At 36.6% G+C, this 26,119-nt stretch overlaps 1 protein-coding gene and 1 pseudogene across 1 annotated transcript; both read left to right on the forward strand.

Moving 5' to 3' along the window:
• The first annotated feature begins 11,792 nt into the window (after positions 1-11,792).
• LOC131770815 (uncharacterized) lies at positions 11,793-13,701 on the forward strand. Its single transcript, XM_059086548.2, has 3 exons — positions 11,793-11,851; positions 12,177-12,488; positions 13,270-13,701. The coding sequence occupies exons 2-3, from the start codon at positions 12,189-12,191 to the stop codon at positions 13,489-13,491; spliced, it is 522 nt and encodes a 173-aa protein (XP_058942531.2). The 5' UTR covers positions 11,793-11,851; positions 12,177-12,188; the 3' UTR covers positions 13,492-13,701.
• Positions 13,702-14,349: 648 nt separating this feature from the next.
• Positions 14,350-24,454, forward strand: LOC136281955 (PCI domain-containing protein 2-like; annotated as a pseudogene).
• Positions 24,455-26,119: the final 1,665 nt, after the last annotated feature.

Genomic DNA, 26,119 nt, shown 5'->3' on the forward strand with positions numbered 1-26,119 from the left:
AAGGTTGGCATTTTTATTTTTTTATTAAGAAAGAGCTTTTTTTAGGCGAAATGGATGTGATCTCACCCTATGGATGTGTTTAGTATTGCATAATTAGGATTTTAATTTATACCAAAGCTGCGTTTTTAAGGAAAGGAGAGGAAAAATTGCAATTTTCAACCGTTTTTTTCTCGTGACCAGAGTGTAAGATAGAGTCTGTGATGTTGACATGAAGTCAACAGTTATCAAACGCATCACAGAAATATTCATTATTTCAAGGACTGGCTTGAATTTCGACCGATCACTTCTTACAAAGACAACAAAACAATATCATCACTATGAATGTCAAGATCGTATATGGCAGCTGCGGATTAAGGAATAAATCTGAAACCGATCTTTACGATGATGAACACTACTCAAGAAGTAGTAAAAATAAGGTCTGAAGAAAAAATTCAGGCCTACACGGGATTTGAACCCATGACCTCGAGCTCTGCTAGACCAGTGCACTGCACATTGTGTCGTAATTTTAAGTTGTTCACCGGCAAATGTTATTTCATCGGGGAAAGCATAGGCAACTGTGACAACTAAACACGAAATTGAATCGAAAATATACCATTTCACTGACAAGATGTAATTCGTGGAGAACATTGAAAGCAAAGAAACAGATATGCAACATGGCAGTCGACGCAGAAAGTAAATATAGCTTGTTGATCTTTTCAATCTTCGCAAAAAAGCAACCATGAGACAAAAACAAGATAACTTCTCAAATATCCTTTTAGAAATGCTTTGCATCCAAGAATAAGCAACCATAGGACAAAACCAAGATTACTACTCAAATATGCCTTATGTAAATGCCTTGCGAAATTTACACCAAAGCAGAAAAACTTGCCCTTCCAAAACGAACACTCCAGTGATGATTTCGTGTTAGGCCTTTAGCTGTCGGTGTGTGCGTTGTTAGTGAAGGAACAGTACACAAAACACGTGTAAACTTCTAAAAGGTAAAAATATTCCTTGCCAATCTTTCTGATTCCGACAGATCTTGGCGACCATCGCGAGGTCTTCACAAAGTACATGAACCTTTTAACTAGGTAGATAGTATCGAAGTTCTTTCTCAATTCCAATCTTGGTCTTCGTTGATGTTGGGTTGACTACTTTGCAATATTTACTTAGCAGCACCCAAATTCCATGAAATGCTTGTCATGAAAGACAATACCATGACATGAAAGGCAAGTAAATTTTCCAACCAGTTTTCTCCAGGGCAACGAGAAAACATCTGAGAAGCCATTCTTTTGAAATTAACCCCGGGGCGAAATGCATCAGATTGCGTGAGAAGTATCATGACACAAGATATGACACTGGGCGAACGTGCTGAACCACGAAAAAAATCAAGCTATAATTTGAAAGGTGTGTACGTTCTTTATCTTTTTTAATCGAATTTCGCCGTTAAAACTTCAAACAACATCGTATATTCAGAAGTGTAGTTCTTTTTTGTCCTCCATGTGATTCTTAATTAGCGGGGGTGATGAACGTATCGGGTCATTTCACTTCCTGTTTTAACCATTCGGACTACGGTACCCATCGCATGCTAAAACTGTACCTAAAACAACCAACCAATTAATTTTTAAAATACGTGTTCGGTTTAATTCACCCCAGGGTAATGAAACAAAGTCCGAGAGAAACGAATTATTCTTTATGAACTCACTTCAGTGCCAAACGGCTATTATGAAATATCATTAGGGGGTGGGTGTTTATTCGAAGTAGGAAGCCTATTGAAGCTTGGGCACTTATTAGTTAAGATATGTGGAAAAAAAATCACAAGAAAGTGCGATCTGGAATAAGACATCCAAGAATAAGCAATTGTGAGACAAAAACAAGATTACTTTTCAAATATCCTTTATGTAAATGCTTTGCGCAATTTTCGCCAGAGTCAGCGAAACTTGCCCTTCCAAAACAAACACTCTAGTTTTTTCTCAATGCCATTCTTAGTGTGCGTCAATGTTGGGTTGATTACTTTGCAACATTTACTTTGCAGCACCCAAATTCCATGACATGACTGACATGAAAGACAATACCCTCACATGAAAGGCAAGTAAATTTTTAATCTAGTTTACCCCAGGGCAATGAGAAAACATCTGAGAGGCTATTCATTGCTGGTTTTCACATGTAAATTGCCTTGCTGTTATGCTAACTAGATACTGGTCTCTATCACAACATGGTCACCTTCAGCCTCACTCCAAATCAAAGGCTTGGCAACTAAGTACATAACTGTTAAGTGGACTATCGTCAGCCAAAGACTATGATATTGAATAGGTATGGTGAAACGTTTCAATATTTTTTAGTTCTTTTGATTATGTGTTAGGAGCCTAATTAAGTTTCTTACTTCTTTGTTGCAATTCGTAAACAACACGTCAATGACATGCGCAGTTCTGTTCTATGAAATGCTATAAAAGGAATCTCATAGATACTCTCCAAAATTTGTCTTCTGGAGTCTCGTAAGACGTCAAGAAAAAGTAGTCCTCTAAAAAAGGCTTGGAAAACAAAGGTTAGGAAAAATCTCTCGAAAGGTGTAGCTGGAAATCAGAAGGCTACTATTGGAAACACAAAAAAAATGTGTCAGTCTTGTTTTAAATACTAACAATTGATAGGTCAACTCCTCCCAAAATTACATCGGCCCGATTCAGAAGAGCCGTTTTGGAAAGTTGAAAATTCTTGCCTTTTTCAACCGCTCATTTCTCGAGATTTTCATTGCCTTTATTGATGGAATTTAAAGTGATTAATGCGAAGTAACCAATCATAATAATTTCATTTACATTTGTTTTGTTATTTCCATGTCAATCTATTCCAGGTTTGATCCATCATGTCCATCAAGTTGTACGACGGAAGCGGTTTGGGCCAGGAGTTTTCATATTCAGAGAAGGACCTGAAAAAGGATGGTGTTTCCATCGTAATAGTCGATGTTACCTCAGGGACTTGGATCTTCTACACCTAAAATAAAAGCAATTCCCTTCTCTAAACACCACTAGTCCACAAGTACTTTTTAAATTTTTTCAAAGACCCCAAATTGCACTCGCTCTACGGGCTCGTGCAATTTTGTTAATCTTTGAAAAAAGTTACCCGTGCTTATTTATTCCAAATTGCACTCCGGCAAAATCATGTGATTACCTATACTAAGAGATGAATGAAAAATAAATACTAGGTTCAGGTTAAGATTGTGAGGCGAGTCCTGATTTGCAAATCAATCCTTACCAAGTCACGTTTCTGCTTAAAAATTCTCGATGTCGAATCTCTTACGTAACGGAAGGTACGTTAATGAAGCTTGAAAAACACAAAAAGTCTTCATAAAGAGAAACCTCAGTGTGGGAGTAACCTTACTATAATGTCAAGCATTGTTTTTGCGCAACCCTGCCGTTTCAGACTTCCGTGTATATACTTGTAAACCGATCTGATGTCTATTTGTTGTGAAGTCCTCAACTAATCGCTGAATGACATGTTCAACAGAAAAACGATCATCAGTGGAGCGAGAGGACCTCAATGTACCTAGAATGTGCAATCCTTGCACCATTATAAGGAATTTATAGAAAAATATACATGGATCATGCCTCTCTAGATCTGTTACCTTTGTTGGTAAGGAATTAAAATAAACTGCCAATGCCCCCCTAAGTTTTATACAATATACACTAAATGGAAGCGGAAGCAGTTGGTTTTGTTTTCCCGAGAGCCCCACTTTTCCCCGTGACGAAGTAGAGGGAAACATGGAGACTTGAAAGAAAAACAAAATTAACTGTTTCCCGAGGGGTCAGAAATTAAGTGCTCTGTTATTCATCCGGAGGACGAACAAAAATATCTCGCACCTCGGTTCTATTTCGCGTTAAAGAATATCTAGCATGTTATTGACTTCACTGTCACCCTTTTGTTATCTTTTAATACTTCCTCGTGAAATACAATCGATTTCAGATCCTCCTCTCGCGAAATCGCAAAGTAATCGCTGAATTACCTATACAACCGAAAGATGATAAGTGTATTCAAATTCCTTTGCATTGTGGTAACTAGTTTGCGATAAGGAATATCTAACGTGCCATCGACTTTACTGTTTTGCTCTCTTTATCGTCTCGAACTTCCGTGTAAGGTAAAATCGAGTTCAATTCTATTTCTTGCGAATATTTAAAGTAATTGCTGGATTACAAACTCAACCGAAAGATGACGAGTTTATGGAAAACACTTTCACTGAAGTAGATCACAAACGCCTTACTCTTTTTTTTTTTCTTTTTTGTTTATTGTTCTTTTGCAAACATCACTAATTACAGTTGAATTTTGCACGCACTATGCCGGTAACATTTCGTAACTTTGTGTAACGTTGCATGTCTTTAGACCGTATTGTTCATCGAAGTTTGTTCAGTTTACTCAGTAAGTCCGCTTGCTAAGCAGAAATTATATTTCACTGTATCGCACGTCGTGCAGCTTCTTCGCCGTTAGGCAGTAATTCAACAGCATCGCAACAAATGTAAGTTTTCGTGGTTATTTTCGCCGTAGTTTTCCTGAGCGTATTTAGTTTTAGGCGTATTTACCTTAATTCAAATTGTAATAAGAATTCGCACGCTAATTTGTTTGCATTTTTAACCGATCCGATCAGATCAATACCAACTTGTGTCAGGATTTTTTAAGATTAAATATATTATAAAGTCGCGTTAAAAACTCTCTGATTGATTTGCTGAGAGTTAGTCGCCCATGGCAGCCACATGGCAGCCACATCACTAATTTGCGTTAGGGAATATCTAGCGTGCTGTCGACTTGACTGTTTTGCTTTCTTTGTTGTTTCGGATTTCCGTGTAAGGTGAAATCGAGTTCATTTCTATTTGTTGCATGACAGTTCATTATTTGTTGAATTACATTTTTAACCGAGAGATGACCATCACTTCAGCGAGGATACTTTAATTTGGGTAAAATGTACAATCCATGATTGATTATAAAGAATATATTGAAATATGCATAGATCGTACCTCTTAGTCTAACTTTCTTCGCTACTAAGGAATCGAAATTAACTGCGAAACCCTTGCTCAGGCTTATAATTGGAGTAGACACTTAATGTGTGCTCTCGAGAGAATCAGGTTAGGTTTGTTCTTTTTCTCGAGAGTCATAGTGTACTGCTACTGCATCTTAAGATACGTGGAAGCTTTGAAGACCGACTTTCAGATCACTTTGAATGGTTAAGACAATTAATTGCCACATTTGTATTTCGGTAAAGTATAAATGTGCGGTTTTTAGCCTTAGGCTGCTCTATTGTTATCTCAAGTACTAGCGGAGAGCTAATTACACATTTGGAATTGCCAAGACGTCAGAGGAAACAGCTTCAAAGATGTCAAGACTCTTTATCACAAGTCTCAGCCATGTTTGTGGTCACGTGCAAAACATGGAAAACAAGTTTTACCCAATAAGAACACATGTTATACCGTATGATAAGTAGGTTTGACCCTTGTCACCCTCATTCATGGTAAAAACACTTAAATTAGATAATTAGCATGAAGTTACAAATCTGAAATAAATTAATCATATGGCGGATTCTAGGAATATGTTATTACGAGAGTAGTCTTTCTGGGCCAGTTATGGTATTTATGTAGGTCTAAGATGGGTAAGATCATTTAGCCAAGTACATGCTACCATCAGGTTTTTCGATTTATGCCTGATGCCAATAGCAACAAAAAGCAGTTCTAAATGGATCCAGGAAAAGGAAAAGAGAACTTTCCTTTCAATTCCAAGACACTGTTTGTGTATCAATTTCATTTTAAGATTTTCCTACTCTGGTGTGAAGTGTAAAAGAAATCTCTTACACAAACAGCTATTGCCAATGATATATGCATAGTAATGTCGCTGCTCACTAGACTATTACGTAAAACATTTCTTACCGGGGTTTATATCTTTTACTGTACACCCACCATATAAGCTTAAATTGTCCAAGTAATCAGGCTTGGAAATACAGTGCTTACGAACTGTTTCTGTCCCAGTTTAGACATTACTCTGATTAGCAAAAATCCGGTGAATGTACAAAAATCTCTTGTACTGCGGTCCTATTTCGCGTTAAGGAATTTTCGGCGTGTTTTCAACTCCACTGTTTTTTTTCTTTTTTTTTGTTGATTCAGATTTCCGTGTAAAATAGAATCGATTTCATTTCAATTTGATGTGAAATCGTTATCGTAAAATGTATCCATGACTTATTCACAGTTTCCTTTGAATATTGATTCAGACTTCCGAGTAGAATGTGATCGATTTCATTTCAATTTGATGCGAAATCGTTAAGTTATTGCTAGATTAAATATTTAACCGACAGATGACGAGTGTAGGAAAACTTCCTGTGCTAATACCGCTATGTGTTAAGGAATATCTAGTTTACCATCGACTTTACTATTTCGCTCTCTCTATCGTCACGGGCTTCCGTTTAAGGTAAAACTCGAGTTCAATTCTATTTCTTGCGAATACGTAAAGTAATTGCTGAATTACATATTCGACCGAAAGACGATGAGTGTATGAAAATGCAAAAGCCATCGCTCAGGCATATAATTGATGAAGACACTTAATGTGTGTTCTCGAGAGAATCAGTTAGGTTAGTTTTTCCCGAGACTCTTAATGTACCGAAAATATGTATGTGATACGTATAAGCTTTGAGGAACCAACTTTTAGATCATTTTTAGGGGTTAAAGAATTTCATCGCGACATTTGTCTTGCGGTAAAGTATTAGAGCGCTGTTTTTAGCCTTAAGCTGCTCAACTAAGTTCTAACTAAGTAGCGGAGAGCTAGCGACACATCGTCTAGAATCGCCAAGAATTTTAGAGAAAAGAGGATAGCCATATTCTGATCGCGTGCAAAATCTGGACATTGATCGAATTTATTAAATGTATTCCGTTTGGAATACAAAATCATTTTGACAGAATTTCAAGTTGTAACCTAAGAGGGATACATTTTGATATAGGCAGGGTCACGCCATCACTTATCCGCGTAATCGAGCTACGTTGTATTTAGAATTACTGTTTGAAGAATATTTTATTAATCGCCAGTTGTCAGACACTTTTTCATGTTTCCAAGTGAGAGTGGTGAACGTACGGGTTGTTTACTTCTTGCTTGTATTCAGACTGAAATATCCATTGCACGCTAAAAATACACATAAAACAACAAAACATGTCTCAAACTTAATTTTCAATCTAGTTTTCCTCAGGGCAATAAGAAAACGTCTGAGAAGTCATTCTTTTGAAATTAACCCCATTGCCAAATGGCTCTTGAGAAATATCACTAGATAAGGTGTGACGCTGAGAGAACGTACTGGAATGCTATCGTGAAACCACGAAACAATCAAACTATGATTTGTAAAGCGTATGCGTTTTTTATCTTTTTAAATCGAATTTTGCCGTCAAAACATCAAGCAACATCGTGTATTCAGAGTTTTTTTTTGTCCTGTGATTCTGCTGCTGTTTACGAGTTGCAACGTGCTTCCTTACAATTTGCAACGTGCTTGCTTACGAGTTGCGGTTTCGCGGTAGCATTCCAGCTCGTACTCTCTTCTGTTTTTTTAATATTTAACAAATAGATTCCAAGTTGCCGTGCGTCTTTTCAATAATAGATCACAGATTACGTCAAAATGTGGTAAGAACAACAAAGTGGCTCACGAGGCGCAGCCGAGTGTGTCACTGATGTTCTTACCACATTTTGACGTAAACTTGGAATCTATTTGTTTTATATAATAAAGAAATTTTAAAAAAGTTTTACTGATGACGTCATCTATACGTCTGTCCTTCAATAGATCATAAGTGAGAACCAATCAGAATGCGTGCATAACTGAGCTTATTATATAACTCTAAACTGATAAGCACCCATGCCCTAATGATAATTCATAAATGCCATTTGGCACTGAATTGATTTTAGAAAGAATAATTTGTTTCTCTCGGTCTTTGTCTCATTACCGTGGGTAATTAAAATGGAAAACGTACTTTGAGATTTAAAAGGGTGTTTAATGTGCAGTTTTAGCATGCGATGGATACTCTAGTCTGAATGTTTAAAACAAGAAGTGAAACGGCCCGATACATTCACCACTCCCACTAAGAATCATAGGACAAAAAAAGAAAAACCTCTGAATACACGATGTTTCTTGATGTTTTGACGGCAAAATTCGATTTAAAAAGATAAAAACGCATACCTTTACAAATCGTAGTTTGATTGTTTCGTGGTAAGCAATGTAATTCATAACAGTGAACCAGCTCGGTTAACGATAGATCAGTGTAAAACCACAAACAATAATGAAACAATGGCAAATATGTCAACCAAAGAACAGACAAGGAAAGCTCATCTGAAGGAATACACGACAAGAAAGAGAAGAAACAATGAGTTCAGAAATAGGCAAAATAGAGCTCTGCAAGCAAAAAGATTAGGAAATATTGAAAAAACAAGAGAATCTCAAAGGCGGGCATTTAACAAACGCAAAGAATCGAATCTTGATCATATTAGAGAACTGAATAGGCAGGTATTTGCCAAAAGTAAAAAGAGTAACCCTCAGCATGTATGAGATGTGAACAAATATGCACAGAATAGAAAGAGATCCTTGATGTCTGGGTTGAACTCATGTGACCATGACCTGCTTCAACCAACAACTACAAGACCAAGTTATACAGCAGTTAATGAAACACATGGATTTGAATGTCAATATTCTACACAAGAGATGCACACAATGACAAAAGTCGTTCAAACTTTTCACGATAACATTAAGGGTGGTCTTTAATATATGAATGTACTTGCTGTGATCAATCGGTCATCTGTCAGAAAGTGTGAAGCAAACAAATATCCTAAACGTTTCGAAACTTTGCTTGAAGCAGGTATAACTGCTATTGCTAGTATAGCTGATACGAAATGGATTTGCTCTACTTACCAATCAAACCAAAGTAATGGAAGTAACCAGTCAGTTCTAAAGCAAGAAAAATGGGATTTCCTATGAAACCACAATGTTTAAACTTGACACCCATAGAGGGAAGATTCATTTTTCCGCGTATTCCATTTATGCAAATACGTGTACTCTTTAGAGGTAGACATCTAGTCATGGCAACGTTGTTTTAATGTACCAGCTGATGTAAATTTAACTGTTAGCGCTTTATCAAGACCACTCAATGAATCCCAAACCATCCCCATGAGACCTAAAACGAAGGTTGAGTTACAAGCATCATTATCAATTTCTGAATGTTATACCAAGAAAAGTGTTACAAGTAGCAAAATACCTCGTCAATACAAGTGAATTGTTTCAAAATGAGCATATAGAAGTTTAGGAAAATTGGCTTGATAATCCCGATACTAGAGCTAATGATGCTCTTTCAAATCAAAGTAATGAATGGAAAGAATTCTTCAGTAAATCACACTCAAGCACTCGTAATACTGAAATACATTCAACTGATCCTGTATCTGAAATTACTGTTTCTGAAGCTACTCAAAGACGTGATAATTACACCGAACAATAAGTCACTAACTGAAATTTCAGTGGTAATGATGGATGGTGTGAAGTTGAGGAGAGAACTTCAGATGTCACAGATACTCTATTACAAAAACCAGCTATGACTGAAAATGTTAAAAAGATAATAACCTTTACACCAGGAGAAGGAAACAAACCTTTTTAATTATATTTATGGACAAAGACTCTGAATTCCTATCATTTCCAACTTTTTTCTGTGGTAAAACTCAAGCTAGCTGATAAAAGGACAGAACAACACCTATCCCTTACAATACAATATGTAAATGAGAACTCAGAAGTCAAGATAGAAGAGCAGCACAATCAGAACCAAACATATTTTTAAAATTAAAAAGTTACAAATTCAATTCGTAAAGTCATTGCTGAATTACATATTCGACCGAAAGACGATGAGTGTATGAAAAACACATTCACTGTGGTACTAATTTGCGTTAAGGAATATCTAGCGTGCTGTCGACTTCACTGTTTTGTTTTTCTCAAGGTAAAATCGAGTTCATTTCTATTTTTGACAATAAAAACGAACGGTAAAACACGACGTTTCGACCAAACTTCGGTCATTTTCAAGTGAATAGTAAGATTGTCAGGGTGAATATACATATATGCGTCTAAGAAGGATAAAATTTTTTGGAAGTGTAAACGGACAATACGAGCATACAAAGAGAAGAAATAATCAGAAGCTAATTAAAAACCAAAGTAAAAATAATTATTAAAATCAAAAACCTAACTAGAAACCTTTGCACGAATTGAGTCCGACTGTACAATTAGAGCAGGTCCCACTTCTTGAATAAAAGACATTTCATAAATTAGGCAGTCAAATTTTTTTGGTACACTTCTTTAAAACACTAAAAAGTTTTCGTAAGATCCGCTGGGCCAAAGAAAGCTTGTTTGTCGTTGAATGCTATTTGTTGTGTGCTCTCGACGGGAATCAGTTAGGTTTGTTTTTCCCGCGAGTCTCAATGTACCGAAAACATATGTGTGATACGTAAATGCTTTGGGGAACCAGCTTTTAGATCATTTTTAGAGGTTAAAAAATTTAATCGCCACATTTGTACTCGATAAAGTATAAAGGCGCTGATTTTTAGCTTTGAGCTGTTTAGAATGTTTAGAGTCTAGAATCGCCTCGAAATTTTGGAGAAAAGAGCATAGCCACGTTCTGATCACGTGCAAAATCTGAACATTGATCAAATTAAATGAATGTATCCCGCCTGGAATACATACTACTACACTTTATTTAGACAGAATTTCAAGCTTGTATCCTAAGGGGGGTACATTTTGATTTAGGCAGAGTCACGTTTATCACTTATCCGCATAATCGAGCTACTCTGTATTTAGAATTACTGTTTGAGGAATATTTTTTTAATCGCCAGTTGTCAGACACTTTTTTATTCTATGATTCTAAGTGGGAGCGGTGAACGTACGGGTTGTCCATTTCTTGCCTGCATTCAGACTGAAGTATCCATTGCATGCTAAAAATACACATGAAGCAACAAAGCATGTCTCAAAATAATTTGTCAGTCTAGTTTCACCCTGGGTAATGAGAAAACGTCTGAGAAGTCATTCTTTTGAAATTAACCACATTGCTAAATGGCTCTTGTGAAATGTCACTAGATAAGGTGTGACGCTGGGACGTGCTAGAATGCTATTGTGAAACCACAAAACAATCAAGCAAGGATTTGAAAGGCGTGTGCGTGATTTGTCTTTTCTAAATCGAATTTTGCCGTCAAAACATTAAGCAGCATCGTATATTCAGAAGTGTTGTTCTTTTTTGTTCTTTGATTCTTAGTGGGAGTGGTGAACATATCGGGTTGTTTCACTTCTTGTTTACATTTAGACTAAAGCATCCATCGCGTGCTAAAAATACACCTAAAACAACCGATCAATTTCTATTGTGAAATATTGTTAGGGCGTAAACACATTTTTTTTTTAAATGTTAAAAAAACACAAGAGAGTACGAGCTGGAATGCTACCGTGAAACCACAAAATAACCAAGCTGAGTTATTCTATTTAAAGGTATGCAAAGAGGTGAAACTCGCAAGCGTTTTTAATCTTTTCAAAATTGAAAAATTTGCTGTTAAACTATCGAGCAACATCTTGTTGAGGATTGGTCTTTGAGGACTACCTCCTCGTGAAGCGCCAGTCGTCAGCCACAATGATATTATGTAGGTATGGTGAAACGTGTCAATCTTTTTTTTTTAAAGCTCTTTTGATTATGTCCTAGGGTCCTAATTAAGTTTTTTTACTTCCCTGTGACATGCGCAGTTCTGATCTATGAAATGCTATAAAAGGAATCTCATAGACACTCCCAAAGTTGTCTTTTGCAGTTTCGTAAGACGTCTAGAAGAAGTGATCTTCCCATAAGACAAGCTTGGAAAACAAAAGGTTGGGAAAAATCTCCCGAAAGATGTAGCTGGAAATCAGAAACACACCAAAAATGTCTCAGTCTTGTTTTAAATACTACCTGCTGGTAGGCCAACTCTTCCCAAAATTACATCAGCTCTATTCGGAAGAGCCGTTTTGGCAATTTGAAAATTCTTGCCTTCTTCGACCGCTCATTTTTCGAGATTTTCATTGCTTTTATTGATGGAATTAACCTTAAAGCCTCGTCTGTGCAAAAACAGACTTTAATACGAAGTAATCAGTCCGAAGTAATCAGTAGTAAATTCATTTACATCTGTTTTGTTATTTCCATGTCAATCTATTCCAGGTTTGATCCATCATGTCCATCAAGTTGTACGACGCGAGCGGTTTGAGCCAGGAGTTTTCAGATTCAGAGATGGACCTGAAAAAGAATGGTGTTTCCTTCGTAAAAGCCGTTGTTAGTTCGGGAACCTGGATCTTCTACACCTACGCAAACTACAATGACGCACAATATGGTGCTGGCCCATCTAACTACAAGGTTCTCAAGCCTGGACCAGATGTAAAGATCTCGAGTGTGAATGGCTCCATGCTCCTCCTTCCGGACCAGGTAGAAGGAGTCATTCTGTTCGAGCATAGCTTCTACGGTGGAACCAACAAGGTATTCAAATTACATAAGCTTTCAATAATCAGCAGCTCACGCTCTTTGTAAAAAACGCTCTGCTTTGTCTTACAATTCTCGTAAGACAACAAAGACAGATCAGCAGTAAGTAGCAATCAGTTCTAAATGGATTACAGGATAGTGTGGCATCATAGAACATGATGGTTTTTTTCATTTTCTTAATTTTGAACAAGGATTTTTAGTTATTTTGGTTTGAAATTGGCCGTGAGTGAACTCGGGCCTGGAATCATTTTTCTAAAAAGTAGATTATTTCCGATAATAATCTTCAAAGTCACTTAGACGGAGGCAAATAAGATGGCTTGTTTCCACATGGATTCATATTCATAAGGAATCACAAACAGATCATCTATACATCATGCAGACACTTGATGTAAGTGACAGGCGCAAGAGGCATTGAAAAGCGATCAGATTGTTGTAAGAGTATAACTGATATTTTTTCCACATACCCCTGTCTTTTCCCTTCGATACCAAAGGGCGTATGTTTCGTGACAATGTGTAGCACTTTTTCCCAATTAACGTCATAGGTCTGGTTCGTGCTAGATCTCCCTTCGCAGTTCCTGGAAAAATATTTAGTGGACTTCGAAAATTCATATCAAATGAGGAGTTTAACCAGATTTAAAACTTTTCTCAAAAGACACTCCTGCAAACGAGCTTATTCTTTTACTTAGTGTCTTAGAGGTTAGATGCTAGTACAAAATTATTTCTTTTGAAAGATGTTTCTCCTTTCTCTGGGTTCTATTCTTTCCACAATTTCGTGTAGTGGTTTAAAGAAAGTTGCCCAGATCTGAACCCCTTTTTCCCAACCGGGAAAGTTGGAGGAGTCTCCTCTACCATCGTGTTATCCAAGAACGAGAAGTTTGCAGCCTTCACCAAAACCAACTATCGGGGCTTGCAACAGCAACTGGAGCAAGGCAAGTGGTATCCAAGTCCAGAAGCCATGAATTTCCCCAACGACCGAATGGAGAGCCTCCGCAAGATGTGAGATGACCAATCTGACCTGGCTCTTCGCTTGCATTTCGTACCAGCTTTTTTCTTTTCTTTTCGTGTTTTGTTTTTTTCATTTGTTTTTTTAGTTTTTGGCCTTATTGTTATCTTTTGATTGATGAAAAGTTAGCAAAATAAGATTTTGTCAATTTAGCTCAGCGCTTAAAGTCATTAGAGATGAGTCAAATAAAAGAAGTTTACTGCAAAAGGTTGGCATTTTTATTTTTTATTAAGAAAGAGCTTTTTTTAGGCGAAATGGATGTGATCTCACCCTATGGATGTGTTTAGTATTCCATAATTCGGATTTTATTTTTTACCAAAGCAGCGTTTTTAAGGAAAGGAGCGAAAAAATTGCAATTTTCAACCGCTTTTTCCCGTGACCAGAGTGTAAGATAGAGTTCGTGATATTGAAATGAAAGTCAACAGTTATCAAACGCATCGCAGAAATATTCATTATTTCAAGGACTGGCTAGAATGTCGACCGAGCACTTCTTACGAAGACAACAAAGTAATGCCATTACTATCAATATGTCAAAATCGTATATGGGAGCTGCGGATTAAGGAATAAATCTGAAAGCGATCCTTACAATGATGAACACTACTCAAGAAGTAGTAAAAATAAGGTCTGAAGAAAAAATTCAGGCCTACACGGGATTTGAACCTGTGACCTTTGCAATATCGTTGCACGGCACAATGTGTCGTGAATTTAAGTTGTTTACTGGCAAATGTCTTTTCATCGGAGAAAGCCTAAGCAGTCAGTGTGACAACCAAACACGTAATTGAATCGAGAATATACCGTTTAAATACAAGAAGTAAATCGTGGAGAATATTTAAAGCAAAGAAACAGATATGCAACATGGCAGTCGACGGAGAACGTAAATACTGCCGGTTGATCTTTTCAATCTTCGCAAAAAACTAACCATATGGAAAAAACAAGATTACTCTTCAAATATGCTTTATGTAAATGCTTTGCGCGATTTTCAGCAGAGTCAACAAAATTTTTCTTCCCAAAACAAACACTCCAGTGATGATTTCGTGTTAGGCCTTTAGCTGTCGGTGTGTGCGTTGTAAGTACATGAAGGAACGGTACACAAAACACGCGTCAACTTCTAAATGATAAAACATTCCCTGCAGATCTTTCTAATTTCGACAGATCTTAGCGACGAGGTCTTCACGAAGGACATGATCCATTTAACTGGGTAGATGGGATCAAAGTTTTTTGTCAGTACCATTCTTAGTGTGTGTTAATGTTGGGTTGATTACTTTGCAACATTTACTTTGCGGCAGCCAAATACCACGTCATGATTGACATGAAAGAAAACACCCTTACGCTCTGATTGGTGGAAACATACTCCTATGGTGCGAGTAACATACCACTCTATGTGCTTACATAAAGCTATTTAAATATTTTAAAAAATGGTAACTAAAAAACAGGCACTCTGGGGGCCTTGGGGCTGTGATCGGTTATACATACATAGGCGATCTGAGGCGATCTGATCTGTGTAAGATACATACCCTAATGCAGCGATCTGATTGATGCGAGCAACATACCACTCTATACGCTGACATAGAGTAATTTTTTCCCAAAAAAAGTATGACTTTAAGATAGGCAGTCCAGGGGCCCCAGGGCCTATTACTTTTCTTGCTGCCTTTTTTTCTCGTAGGCGCTCTTTTTGACGGCGCAGACTTCCCGCCAAAGGGTAAAATCAGCGGAAATTAAGAAGCGCATGCGTTAGAGGACGAGAATTCCAAGATGGCGCATATGGGTCTTGAAAAGTATTTAGATCAGGTCAGGAAGCGATTTCGTTGATAGTTTTGTATTAAAAGAAAAAAAAAAGAAGAAGGAAAACAACCGAGAGCTGCACTTACTTTCATGCTTGAACTTTCCCAATAGGTGAAAAAAGGACTCGTTTCCAAAAGTGGCGACATTTTAGCGGTAAGATTCAAATTGTCCTAAGATCGCACAAAAGCGAATTTTCCTATCTTCAAATACACAGAATGTTTGCACACTATCGTAAGATTAATGGAAGGTTTTTCCAATTTAAAATTAAAATTTTCGCAGACCGGGATACAGTTGCGCAGTTGTTGCCTGTGCGTCGAGTACAACAGCATGTCTTTACCATATGATTGTTTAAGGGAAAGTCTAAATATATGAAGAAGTGCTTAATTAAGGTATGGTCCCGCGGGAAACAAGTTAGTTTTGTTTTCCCTCGAGTCCTGATGTTTCCCTCGACTTCGTCTTGAGAAACATTAAGACTCTCGGGAAAACAAGACCAACTGTTTCCCTCTGGACCATACATTAAGTGTATATTGTTGCCATTGTAGTAAAGTTGTATCAATTCACAGGTGCCAGTTTATAAATGAAAATTTGATTTATTTAAAGCAAATAAAAATTGAGCATAAGATATCAAAGGAATAGGAAGCAACTTTTCCTTTTTACTGACTCTTGCAATTAATTGTACTAGTGAATATTTCACCTATGCTTGTTATGATGTGTAATGATATTTAAACATTTTGAAATATTTATGTACTTGTAGGAACTATTTTCCTTTCGTCATCCACACATAGCAAGTCCAAGACTGCAGGTAAAACCATTACAGATTACTTACTTTGGGGATAATTTGTATAAGTATACAATAGAATAATGGATAGTTTTGAGGGCATGCTATGATTGGTGCTCAAACTCCAAATATCCTTTGCCTTTCACCTTCAATCAATGCATGTGGGATTTAAGTTGAAATTTTTGTATTTGCTGCAGGAATGAATGAGTGAAAATGATCTTTTTGTGCTATATTATCTCACTGTTTTAGTGTATACTAAAATAATTCTTCACTTCAGTATTGGTGGCTTGGGTAAGATATTTCCCTTGCACCGTCTTGGCTGGGTAAATATCCACCTTTAGCCACCTCCACTATGGTCAACACTTTTTAATTATCACATTATGCAGACAGCCCTGAGTGCACTTTTATTGAAAAACGTTATGAAAAAATCCCTGTGTGAGGGCTTCGAGTAATGGGGTTAATAGGGCTGGAACAAGGTTTGTGCAAGATAAACAGAATGGAAAAAAGCAGGAAGATAGGAAGAAAGAGAGAGAAGGACAGACACATGATAAAATGCCTACTGACTGAGATATGGGTTGTCAGGTGGGATAGGAAGATATTTTGCCCTCTGTCATGATGTGTAAACTGAGCACAATAAGGTGCATATGTCATGTCTTTAAGTGAAATATTTCCAATCAGGCCTTCCAAATTAGTGTATGCCTAACTCATGAAGAGAGATGAAATTCCTTGCTCCTGCTGGTGCTTTTGAGATTGCATCAGTGTTTAGTTGTTTTATTGTAAATTATAAAAGGAACTAGTTTTTGAGGGACATAAAATCAAAAAAATGTAAATATACCAGTATATACATTTTTTTAAACAACTTACCATCTCATTATGTCAGGTTTAGTTGGTTTGTATTTTTGTCAGTTACCAGATGCACAGCTGCAATGTGAAAGATGGTTTGAACCACCATATGATGAAATGGTAGCATATCATCTCAGGTAAACTATGCCTTTCAAATTCATCTTGATAAATGGGAGTTATGGGCTTTTGGTTTTATGAGGGAGGAAACTAAACAAGATACTCTTCTATTTATATTGTTTTTTTTGCAGAGCTATTTGGGCTGTGGCCAATGGTGATTATGTTGAAGCACGATCTTCCCAAGCAGTCGTTGTCCAATATCTTTTTTGAAAACCTAAAATACGAAAAAGTCTTGTTAGATGGTTTTGGAAGTTTTGGAGGGAACAGCTCTTAATATGCTGCAAAACAATCTTTTTTCCCTCACAATTTTTCAAATTGCAGTAGCCAAAAAAATAATTTGTTTTAATAATAGGCAGGTAATTATTTCTTCTCCCTGTATGTTCTTATTGTCCATTTACACTTTCAAAAATTTTTTTACACCTCTTACACACCTGTATACATTTATTGTTACATTCTTACCACTCACTTGAAAGTGACCAAAGTTTAGTTGAAATGTCGTATTTTACTGTTAATTTTTACCATCAAAAGTTTTATCAAATCATTATTGATAGGAATGTTAATGTTTAAATGTTCTAAGGATTCATTTGTTTATGTGCAAGTTTGCATTATTTTGTAATGACTTAGTGATTTATGCAAAACTGGCCTAGTGTTAGTTTATGATAATCCTTTAATCAGCAGTTGGGTTACTGATTCCTTACCATTGGTACTGTAAAAATCAATCAAACAAACATATTGCCTTGTTGACCCAGTACAAGAAAAGTAGTGGGGAAAGAACCTTAAGTCATAGCAGCACCTAAAATGTTTTTGTTGGAAAAATCTCAGTGTATGCTTGTTGTAACTTTTGTTTTGTACTTGTTAACTGTTTGCATATTATCCAATCATCTTTTACCTTAACAAATTGTAAGTCTTTCACCCGTGCTTTTCAAAGTCAAAAAGATGAAAACTGGTATGTTTATTAACAAGTAATCCTGCAAATTAATTTACCATTAGAAATGATTCAGGTCAGATTTAATGCCTAACCAGCCACCGGATAGAAATTCTGAACATCCTTGTTATTAATTGAAAGTGGAAATGTGACATAGCTTGGTCTTTTTCCATGATGTAAGAACATTTTCTACACACTGTAATAACATCAGATGATTATGAAGCAGTGTAGTAGAAAGGAAAAGCAGCAGTTATCGTAAAGTTTTCTGCAAGCTTGATCTTTCAGAGTTGAATACAGAAGGTAACTCTTGTGTGCTTAAAGACTTGTAATTGTTTAGTTTATCCTGGTTCTAAAAGGTGACCAAGACAGAATTTCTCCTTACCATATCAGTACAATATCTAGCAGACAAGTGTAGAGAATAAAGAAAATTATCAATTAAGGAATTATTTTTTGATCCAATATCAAATTCTCTAAATCAACATCATAAGAATTGTATGGCAGACAGTAAAGAGAATTACCAATGAGATCTTGGAGGTGAATGGGTAAAACCTTGAGGATTTCATCAAGTTCCCCTAATCTGTCTGCCTGCTGGTATCCAGGTATACTTCAGAGCAGAGAAATGCCTGAATAATTAGGGATGCTATGTTTTGCTTTTACCAATGTCACTTCCTTTGACAAGGGCTTGTAATCTTTATTCTGTCTCTGGAAATATTAACCTTGGTGATATTAACCTTTTTTATTCACCAGGGCATTGCCACTAATGAATGTTGTCACATTAGATCTGAGACTTTTTGCCATGCAGGTACTACTGTTTAAAATATGTAGTGCTTACTAAGAGTAATAATTATTTTCACTTCAATTCTTAATTACATATTTAGTTCCAAAGAATATGTCACTTTATCCAAAAGGAATTCTGTGATGTCAGAATTTGATTGTATTTAAAATTTTATCGGTAATAAAGTAATTTTACCCTAAAATCAAAACCTGAAACAACTTTGGTGATTTTGACAGGCAGACAAGCAGCAAGTAAGAAAGGGACAGGGCAAACCTGGAGAAATGTTGGAGAAGGCAGCAGAAGTAATGATGGGGTGTTTCAGGGTCTGTGCAAGTGATAGGTCAGTTCATTGAGCTTGCCAGCTCTCACAGTTGTTTTGTTCAGGGAACTGTATGGCTTATCTGCAATATTGCCATACTGTTAGTCATTTATTATTCAACTGCACAAAGTAAAGTACAAATAACACACAAATAGAGTACTGATATCCTGCAATATTGTATGGTTATAGGCAGTTATTTTTTATTGTCAAAAAATCTGTTTAACTAACTATCTGCTTTGCTTTTCCCATCTTACAAGAAATGAACAGAAAGATTTAGTTGAAAAAAAAGGAATTGGATAATAAATAACTTATTAGACCTATGTATGTAGTATTACTGGGTATTTTTACTCGTTGTTTGTATTTTGACTCACCCTACAGGCTGGTAAAAATACAGCACAACTCCTAAATATATTCAGTGATACTATACACCAAAACGTTTAGTAAGATATATGTATTTACCTCATTGTTGCCTGCCAACCATTTGATGGGACATGTAAGAGCAATATTATTTTCATTTGAGTGTAGTCTTGGTGGTTTTGCTTTATAATACTCTCTGAATGGTCAAGAAAGTTGCACCAATCTCAACATAAATAAAAAAAATCTGATGCATTTAAATGGCTCTATGCTTTTTTGTTTGTCATACTTAAATGAGTGGATATTTATCATTTTACTCTGTAGCCGTTCATCACTTGAGGTATCCAAGAAGTGGGGCATGCTTGCACTTGTAAATCATTTATTCAAGATCTATTTCAAGGTACTACTTCAATGAGTTTATTTGATATTTCAGTTCTGTGATAATCTGTACATAATATAAAGGAGAAATTTATGCACTTCTGAGTGGCTGGAAACAAGTGCATTTTTTATGTAATATGTCAAATGTGACACTAGATGGTGGCACAAGTTTTGATCTCTCCTAGAAACAACTGAAATGTTTATAGCACATGCAAATTCAGTTTTCTCTTGACATACTTTGAATTTTAACTTGATTACACAGTGCAAGTTTATTTTCTTGCTTATAGGAAGGGACAACTTAAAAAAAAAGGGGCTCACCAAGCATCCATATAAAAGGTTCTTTCTGCATTATGATAATATCATAACTAATTTACAAGGAAATGTGTAGCAGCTAGAGGGGACAATTAACAATCAGATCTTGGGAGTTAAAGGGTTAACGACATTTGTGTCTTTTTATATTTATTTACTCTCAGCCGAAACCTTTGAATTTTTATTTCAAGAGGACTACACTACACAGTTTATTGTGACTGTGGACTGCGCCATTAACTTTTTTTCGCACAACGAGTACGCATTAGTAAAAGATTAATGATAAGAAATACGAAAACATTCGTGACGCAGAGCGAAATTAAAAGTTCATATGTTAACTATCAGGAATGTAAAATTGATCAGCAATCATGTTGAGTGTATTAATCAAAGCTGTTTTTTCTGTTCTTGATTTTTCAGCTGATGAATATCTATCATTTGCATTTGAACGCTGCTGTATATCCTCCAGTAAGAACAAAAGGTAATCTTCATCTGGTACTGATCTGCTGTGTGGATATTTGGAACTTCAAACAACAACATTCCAATAACATAATTACATATTTTTTGTTGCAAACTTAAAAGAGAAAAATTTTATAATTTAATAACAAAAACACGAGTTTTAAAAATTATACCTTGTTACTAAAGGGAAGGTACGTCAATTAGCAAAGGCGGTAAGTTTTTTTAAGAAACTGTGGTGCTGCGTCGATGGGAGAGTACAACATGGTAATCTAGTGTTATCAACTAAGTTGATAACGTAAATTGGCCACCGTAAAGAGTTTAAAGGCTGACGTTTCGAGCGTTAGCCCTTCATCAGAGTGTCAATTGGTAATCTACTATCTCTCAGAACTGATTCTCGTGTTCGTTTTCTGTAAGATGTCTGTACATTATCGTATTTACTCAAGTAAGTGCCGCCCTGAATAGGCCGCATTTGGGACAGAAAGTTGCAATGCGTCACCCCCGAATTAGCAGGTCTTTTGCGACATGGAAGTTGAGTGAAGGCACAGCTGGTAATGCAAGCGAAAAATCCAGAAGATACAGATGGTGACGATCAAAAGACGCCTCTGTTATTGCTGTAAAATTTTCATACAGATTTTGAAATAGCTAGTATACCGTTAGATTCAGAGAGGACATTTCTTCATCGCATCCAATTTGTGCCGAATAAGCACCGCCCTTGAATACGCTCCACATTTGACGCGTGAAAAAAATTAACCCTTTACCTCCCATGAGTGACTTAGAGAGAATTTCTCCTTACAGTATCAATACAATATCAAGCATAGAAGTGATGAGAATGAAAAAAAATATTGATTAGGCGATCATTAGTTTATATAAAAATAAATTCTCCAAACTGACATCATAATAATTGTAAGGCAGACAGTAAGGAGAATTTCTATTGAGATCTTGGGAGTTAATGCGCCGCGACGCTTATTTGAGTAACTTCGGTATGCAGTAAAAAGTTAACGAGAGTGAAAATACCTACCAGTGAGAGGGTGTCTTTTTTGAAGGAACACCAAATTCTCGTGACTAATATAAAAGGGAACTGTATCCTACTTGAAGTCAGAAACATTGATTAGATATTGGGAACTGAAGGGTTAATACGGAGAAAACTTTCACCATGGCTTCTAATCACACTTTTTTTAAAATTTGCAATATACTTCTCGCAGTGTTATTTGTTAAGATTGAAACACATTTTCACGAATTATTCATGTTTGTTTTTTGTCACCTATCTAGAGCAATCCTAATTTATCTCATACCAGTGAAAATGCTTCTGGTGAGTTATACCTTGTGAACTGAATGAAATCTAGACACTAAGGTCTGATTATTTACATAAAGGTTAGCCGTTGTTTAACAAAACCGCGTATTAAACGATTCTCAGTTAACCTGAACCGTTATCTGAACCCTTTTTTTGTGAATAGCGTTAAGATGGCCAAAAGCTAACAGTGACAGGACTTTTTTTTTTAATTATATTAAACCTCGTGTAGAGAAAGTCCGAGGCCCACTGATTGCATAAAAACGAGGTTCTGGTGAGACTTCGTGTAAATAACTGGCCCTAAGTAACGAAATATCCTTACACTGAATATAGTTTCTTAACTGCTGGGGTTTTTTTTAACATTAGGGCTACATACCAAAAGAGGACTTGCTTTTTAAGTACAACCTAAACCAGTTTGTTGATGTGGTTAAATCTGTCAGGTATGGAGACACACGCAGCAGCTTATAGGACATGAGGCTTGCTAAAATTGATTTGATTTGTTTTTTTGCATTCATTTAAACAAATTTATCCCGGAGTTGTTGTCATTTTCAGAATGGGAAATCTTGCACTTTTAAACGAGACATTAGAGAGAGAACAGGTATTTTGCCAAATTCATATTGATAACTGATTTCTCCTTACAATATCCTTACGCTTTTAAACAGACACCTGACGAGAAAAAAGAAAACGATCGTATTCTGAAAGGTTCTGATCATTAGGAGCCAACTATTCATTTTGCTGCTTTCCTCATCTTTTATTAAAAGTAAAGTCTGTACTCAAGCCTATTGGCCCACCCAGCTGTAGCTTATCCTGGTTTCCATGTAGCGAAGCGACAAGAAGTATTACCACTACCAGTCTAGTGCTCTGACCACTGGGCAGTGCGTTTTCCACTCCTCTCATATTATATCAAATATAAATTGCCTTTTTTCAATTTTTCAGGGATTTTTCATCCAGTGTGGTGTTTACTGACCTTATCCTGGAGAAGCTAAAGATTATAACATATAGGAACTTATTCAAGAAAGTGTAAGTTTTTGAGGTCTTGAATAAATATTTTTATCTATCGAAGTGTCTTTTAGATACAAATTAAACGGAACTGTCACACTCTTCTGTTTTTCTAAACTGACTTTTAAGAAAATGTTGAAGTCTTAAAAACTTTCATCGAACTTTTGTGTCTTAATGGTTTCGTTTTGGAATAAAATAGCACTCGAGATAAACTCGACTTCAATCCTAGATTAGAGAAAGGTGTTTTTTCGTCTTGTTACAAGCGTGGGACAAAGAAAAAAATTCATAGTCCCCATGAGGAATCGAACCTCAGACCTTCGGATTCCGCGCTCCGTTGCTCTACCCACTGAATCACAGAGACTCTACGGATGACCGAGGTCTACTACCAAGTTCATATGACACGTATCCTGCATACTGCTAAGACAAGCGAAAAAAACATCTTTCTCTATTTCTTTACCGAGCTCAAAACATACCATCTCTCTTACTCTTTAATCCCGGATGACTTTCGACGCTCTGTTGGATATTACTTGGATATATAGGGTAACTTCTCCTTACAATTTAGATACGTTAATACACAGGTGACTAGAATGAACAAACTTATCAACCCTTCCATCCCTTAGAGTAACTAGCATCTAATTTCTCCTTACAATAGCACTCTTGAATCACACATTAAGGTCATGAGAAAAACAGAAATGATCACCAACTAAACAAGCTCTTGTTTGTTAAACAAATTCCCCTTGTCTGCACCTTAGGAAATGTATAGAGAACTGTGTGGAGAATCTGATGATACTGATGTTGGGAAGTAAAGGGTTAACTGAGGGGTTTTACACGGACATGATAACACCAAATTCTCAGTAATCGCGTTAAGGAAATATATGGCTGCCAGAAGAGAGAATTTCGTTATAGATCCTGTAAACCGACTTAGATGATTGTGTTTATACGTATTCTCAGGGCTCTTCTTCTGAAAACTCACCAGTTATCTTTGGATGCGTTTGTTGTGGCTCTCAGAGCTATGCAGGTAAGGAATAATTGGAAAGATGACTGACTGAATAATAAAATAAAAATACCATTTTATGATTGTTTCGTTTCAGACATCTTAAGGCATTTTCTAAAATCTCATAGATAGTCCCAAAGTTGTCTTCTGCAGTTTCGTAAGACGTCGAGAGGAAGTGGTCTTGCCATAAGACAAGCTTGGAAAACAAAAGCTGGAAATCAGAAACACACAAAAAATGTCTCAGTCTTGTTTTAAATACTACCTGCTGATAGGCCAACTCTTCCCAAAATTACATCGGCCCTATTCGGAAGAGCCGTTTTGGCAATTTGAAAATTCGTGCCTTCTTCTACCGCTCATTTCTCGAGATTTCCATTGCTTTTATTGATGCAATTTTAACCTTAAAGCCTCGTCTGTGCAAAAACGGGCTTTAATGCGAAGTAATCAGTCGGAAGTAATCAGTAGTAAATTCATTGACATCTGTTTTGTTATTTCCATGTCAATCTATTCCAGGTTTGATCCATCATGTCCATCAAGTTGTACGACGGAAGCGGTTTGAGCCAGGAGTTTTCAGATTCAGAGAAGAACCTGAAAAAGGATGGTGTTTCCTTCGTAAAAGCCGTTGTTAGTTCGGGAACCTGGATCTTCTACACCTACGCAAACTACGATAACGCACAAAATGGTGGTGGCCCATCTAACTACAAAGTTGTCAAGCCTGGACCAGAAGTAAAGATCTCGAGTGTGAATGGCTCCATGCTCCTCCTTCCGGGCCAGGTAGAAGGAGTCGTTCTGTTCGAGCATAGCTTCTACGGTGGAACCAACAAGGTACTCAAAATACATAAGCTCTCAATAATCAGCAGCTCACGCTCTCTGTAAAAAGCGCTCTGCTCTATCTTACAATTCTCGTAAGACAAAAAGAAGAAATCAGCAGTAAGTAGCAATCAGTTGTAAATGGATTATAGGATAGTGTGGCATCATAGAACATGATGGTTTTTTTCATTTTCTTAATTTTGAACAAGGATTTTTAGTTATTTTGGTTTGAAATTGGCCGTGAGTGAACTCGGGCCTGGAATCATTTTTCTAAAAAGTAGATTATTTCCGATAAATAATTATGAAAGTCACTTAGACGGAGGCAAATAAGATAGCTTGTTTCCACATGGATTCATATTCATAAGGAATCACAAACAGATCATCTATACATCATACAGACACTTGATCTAAGTGACGGGCGCAAGAGGCATTGAAAAGCGATCCGATTGTTGTAAGAGTATAACTGATTATTTTGTCCCCATACCCCTGTCTTTCCCTTCGATACCAATCGGCGTATGTTTCGTGACAATGTGTAGCACTTTTTCCCAGTTAACGTCATAGCTCTGGTTCGTGCCAGATCTCCCTTCGCAGTTCCTGGAAGAATATTTAGTGCATTTCGAAAATTCATGTCAAATGAGGAGTTTAACCAGATTTAAAACTTTTCTCAAAAGACACTCCTGCAAACGAGCTTATTCTTTTACTTAGTGTCTTAGGGGTTAGATGCTAGTACAAAATTATTTCTTTTGAAAGATGTTTCTCCTTTATCTGGGTTCTATTCTTTCCACAATTTCGTGCAGTGGTTTAAAGAAAGTTGCCCAGATCTGAACTCCTTTTTCTCAACCGGGAAAGTTGGAGGAGTCTCCTCTACCATCGTGTTATCCAAGAACGAGAAGTTTGCAGCCTTCACCAAAACCAACTATCAGGGCTTGCAACAGCAACTGGAGCCAGGCAAATGGTATGCAAGTCCAGACGACATGAATTTCCCCAACGACCGAATGCAGACCTCCGCAAGATGTGAGATGACCAATCTGACCAGGCTCTTCGCTTGCATTTCGTACCAGCTTCTTTCTTTTTTTTTCGTGTTTTGTTTTGTTCATTTGTTTTTTTAGTTTTTGGCCTTATTGTTATCTTTTGATTGATGAAAAGTTAGCAAAATAAGATTTTGTCAATTCAGCTCAGCACTTTAAGTCATTAGAGATGAGTCAAATAAAAGAAGTTTAGTGCAAAAGGTTGGCATTTTTATTTTTTATGAAGAAAGAGCTTTTTTTTAGGCGAAATGGATGTGATCTCACCCTATGGATGTGTTTAGTACTGCATAATTCGGATTTTAATTTGTACCAAAGCAGCGTTTTTAAGAAAAGGAGAGCAAAAATTGCAATTTTCAACCGCTTTTTCCCGTGACCAGAGTGTAAGATAGAGTCTGTGATATTGACATGAAAGTCAACAGTTATCAAACGCATCACAGAAATATTCACTATTTCAAGGACTGGCTAGAATTTTGACC

This window comes from Pocillopora verrucosa, chromosome 6 (assembly GCF_036669915.1).
Source record: "Pocillopora verrucosa isolate sample1 chromosome 6, ASM3666991v2, whole genome shotgun sequence".
Classification (NCBI taxonomy): Eukaryota; Metazoa; Cnidaria; class Anthozoa; order Scleractinia; family Pocilloporidae; genus Pocillopora; species Pocillopora verrucosa.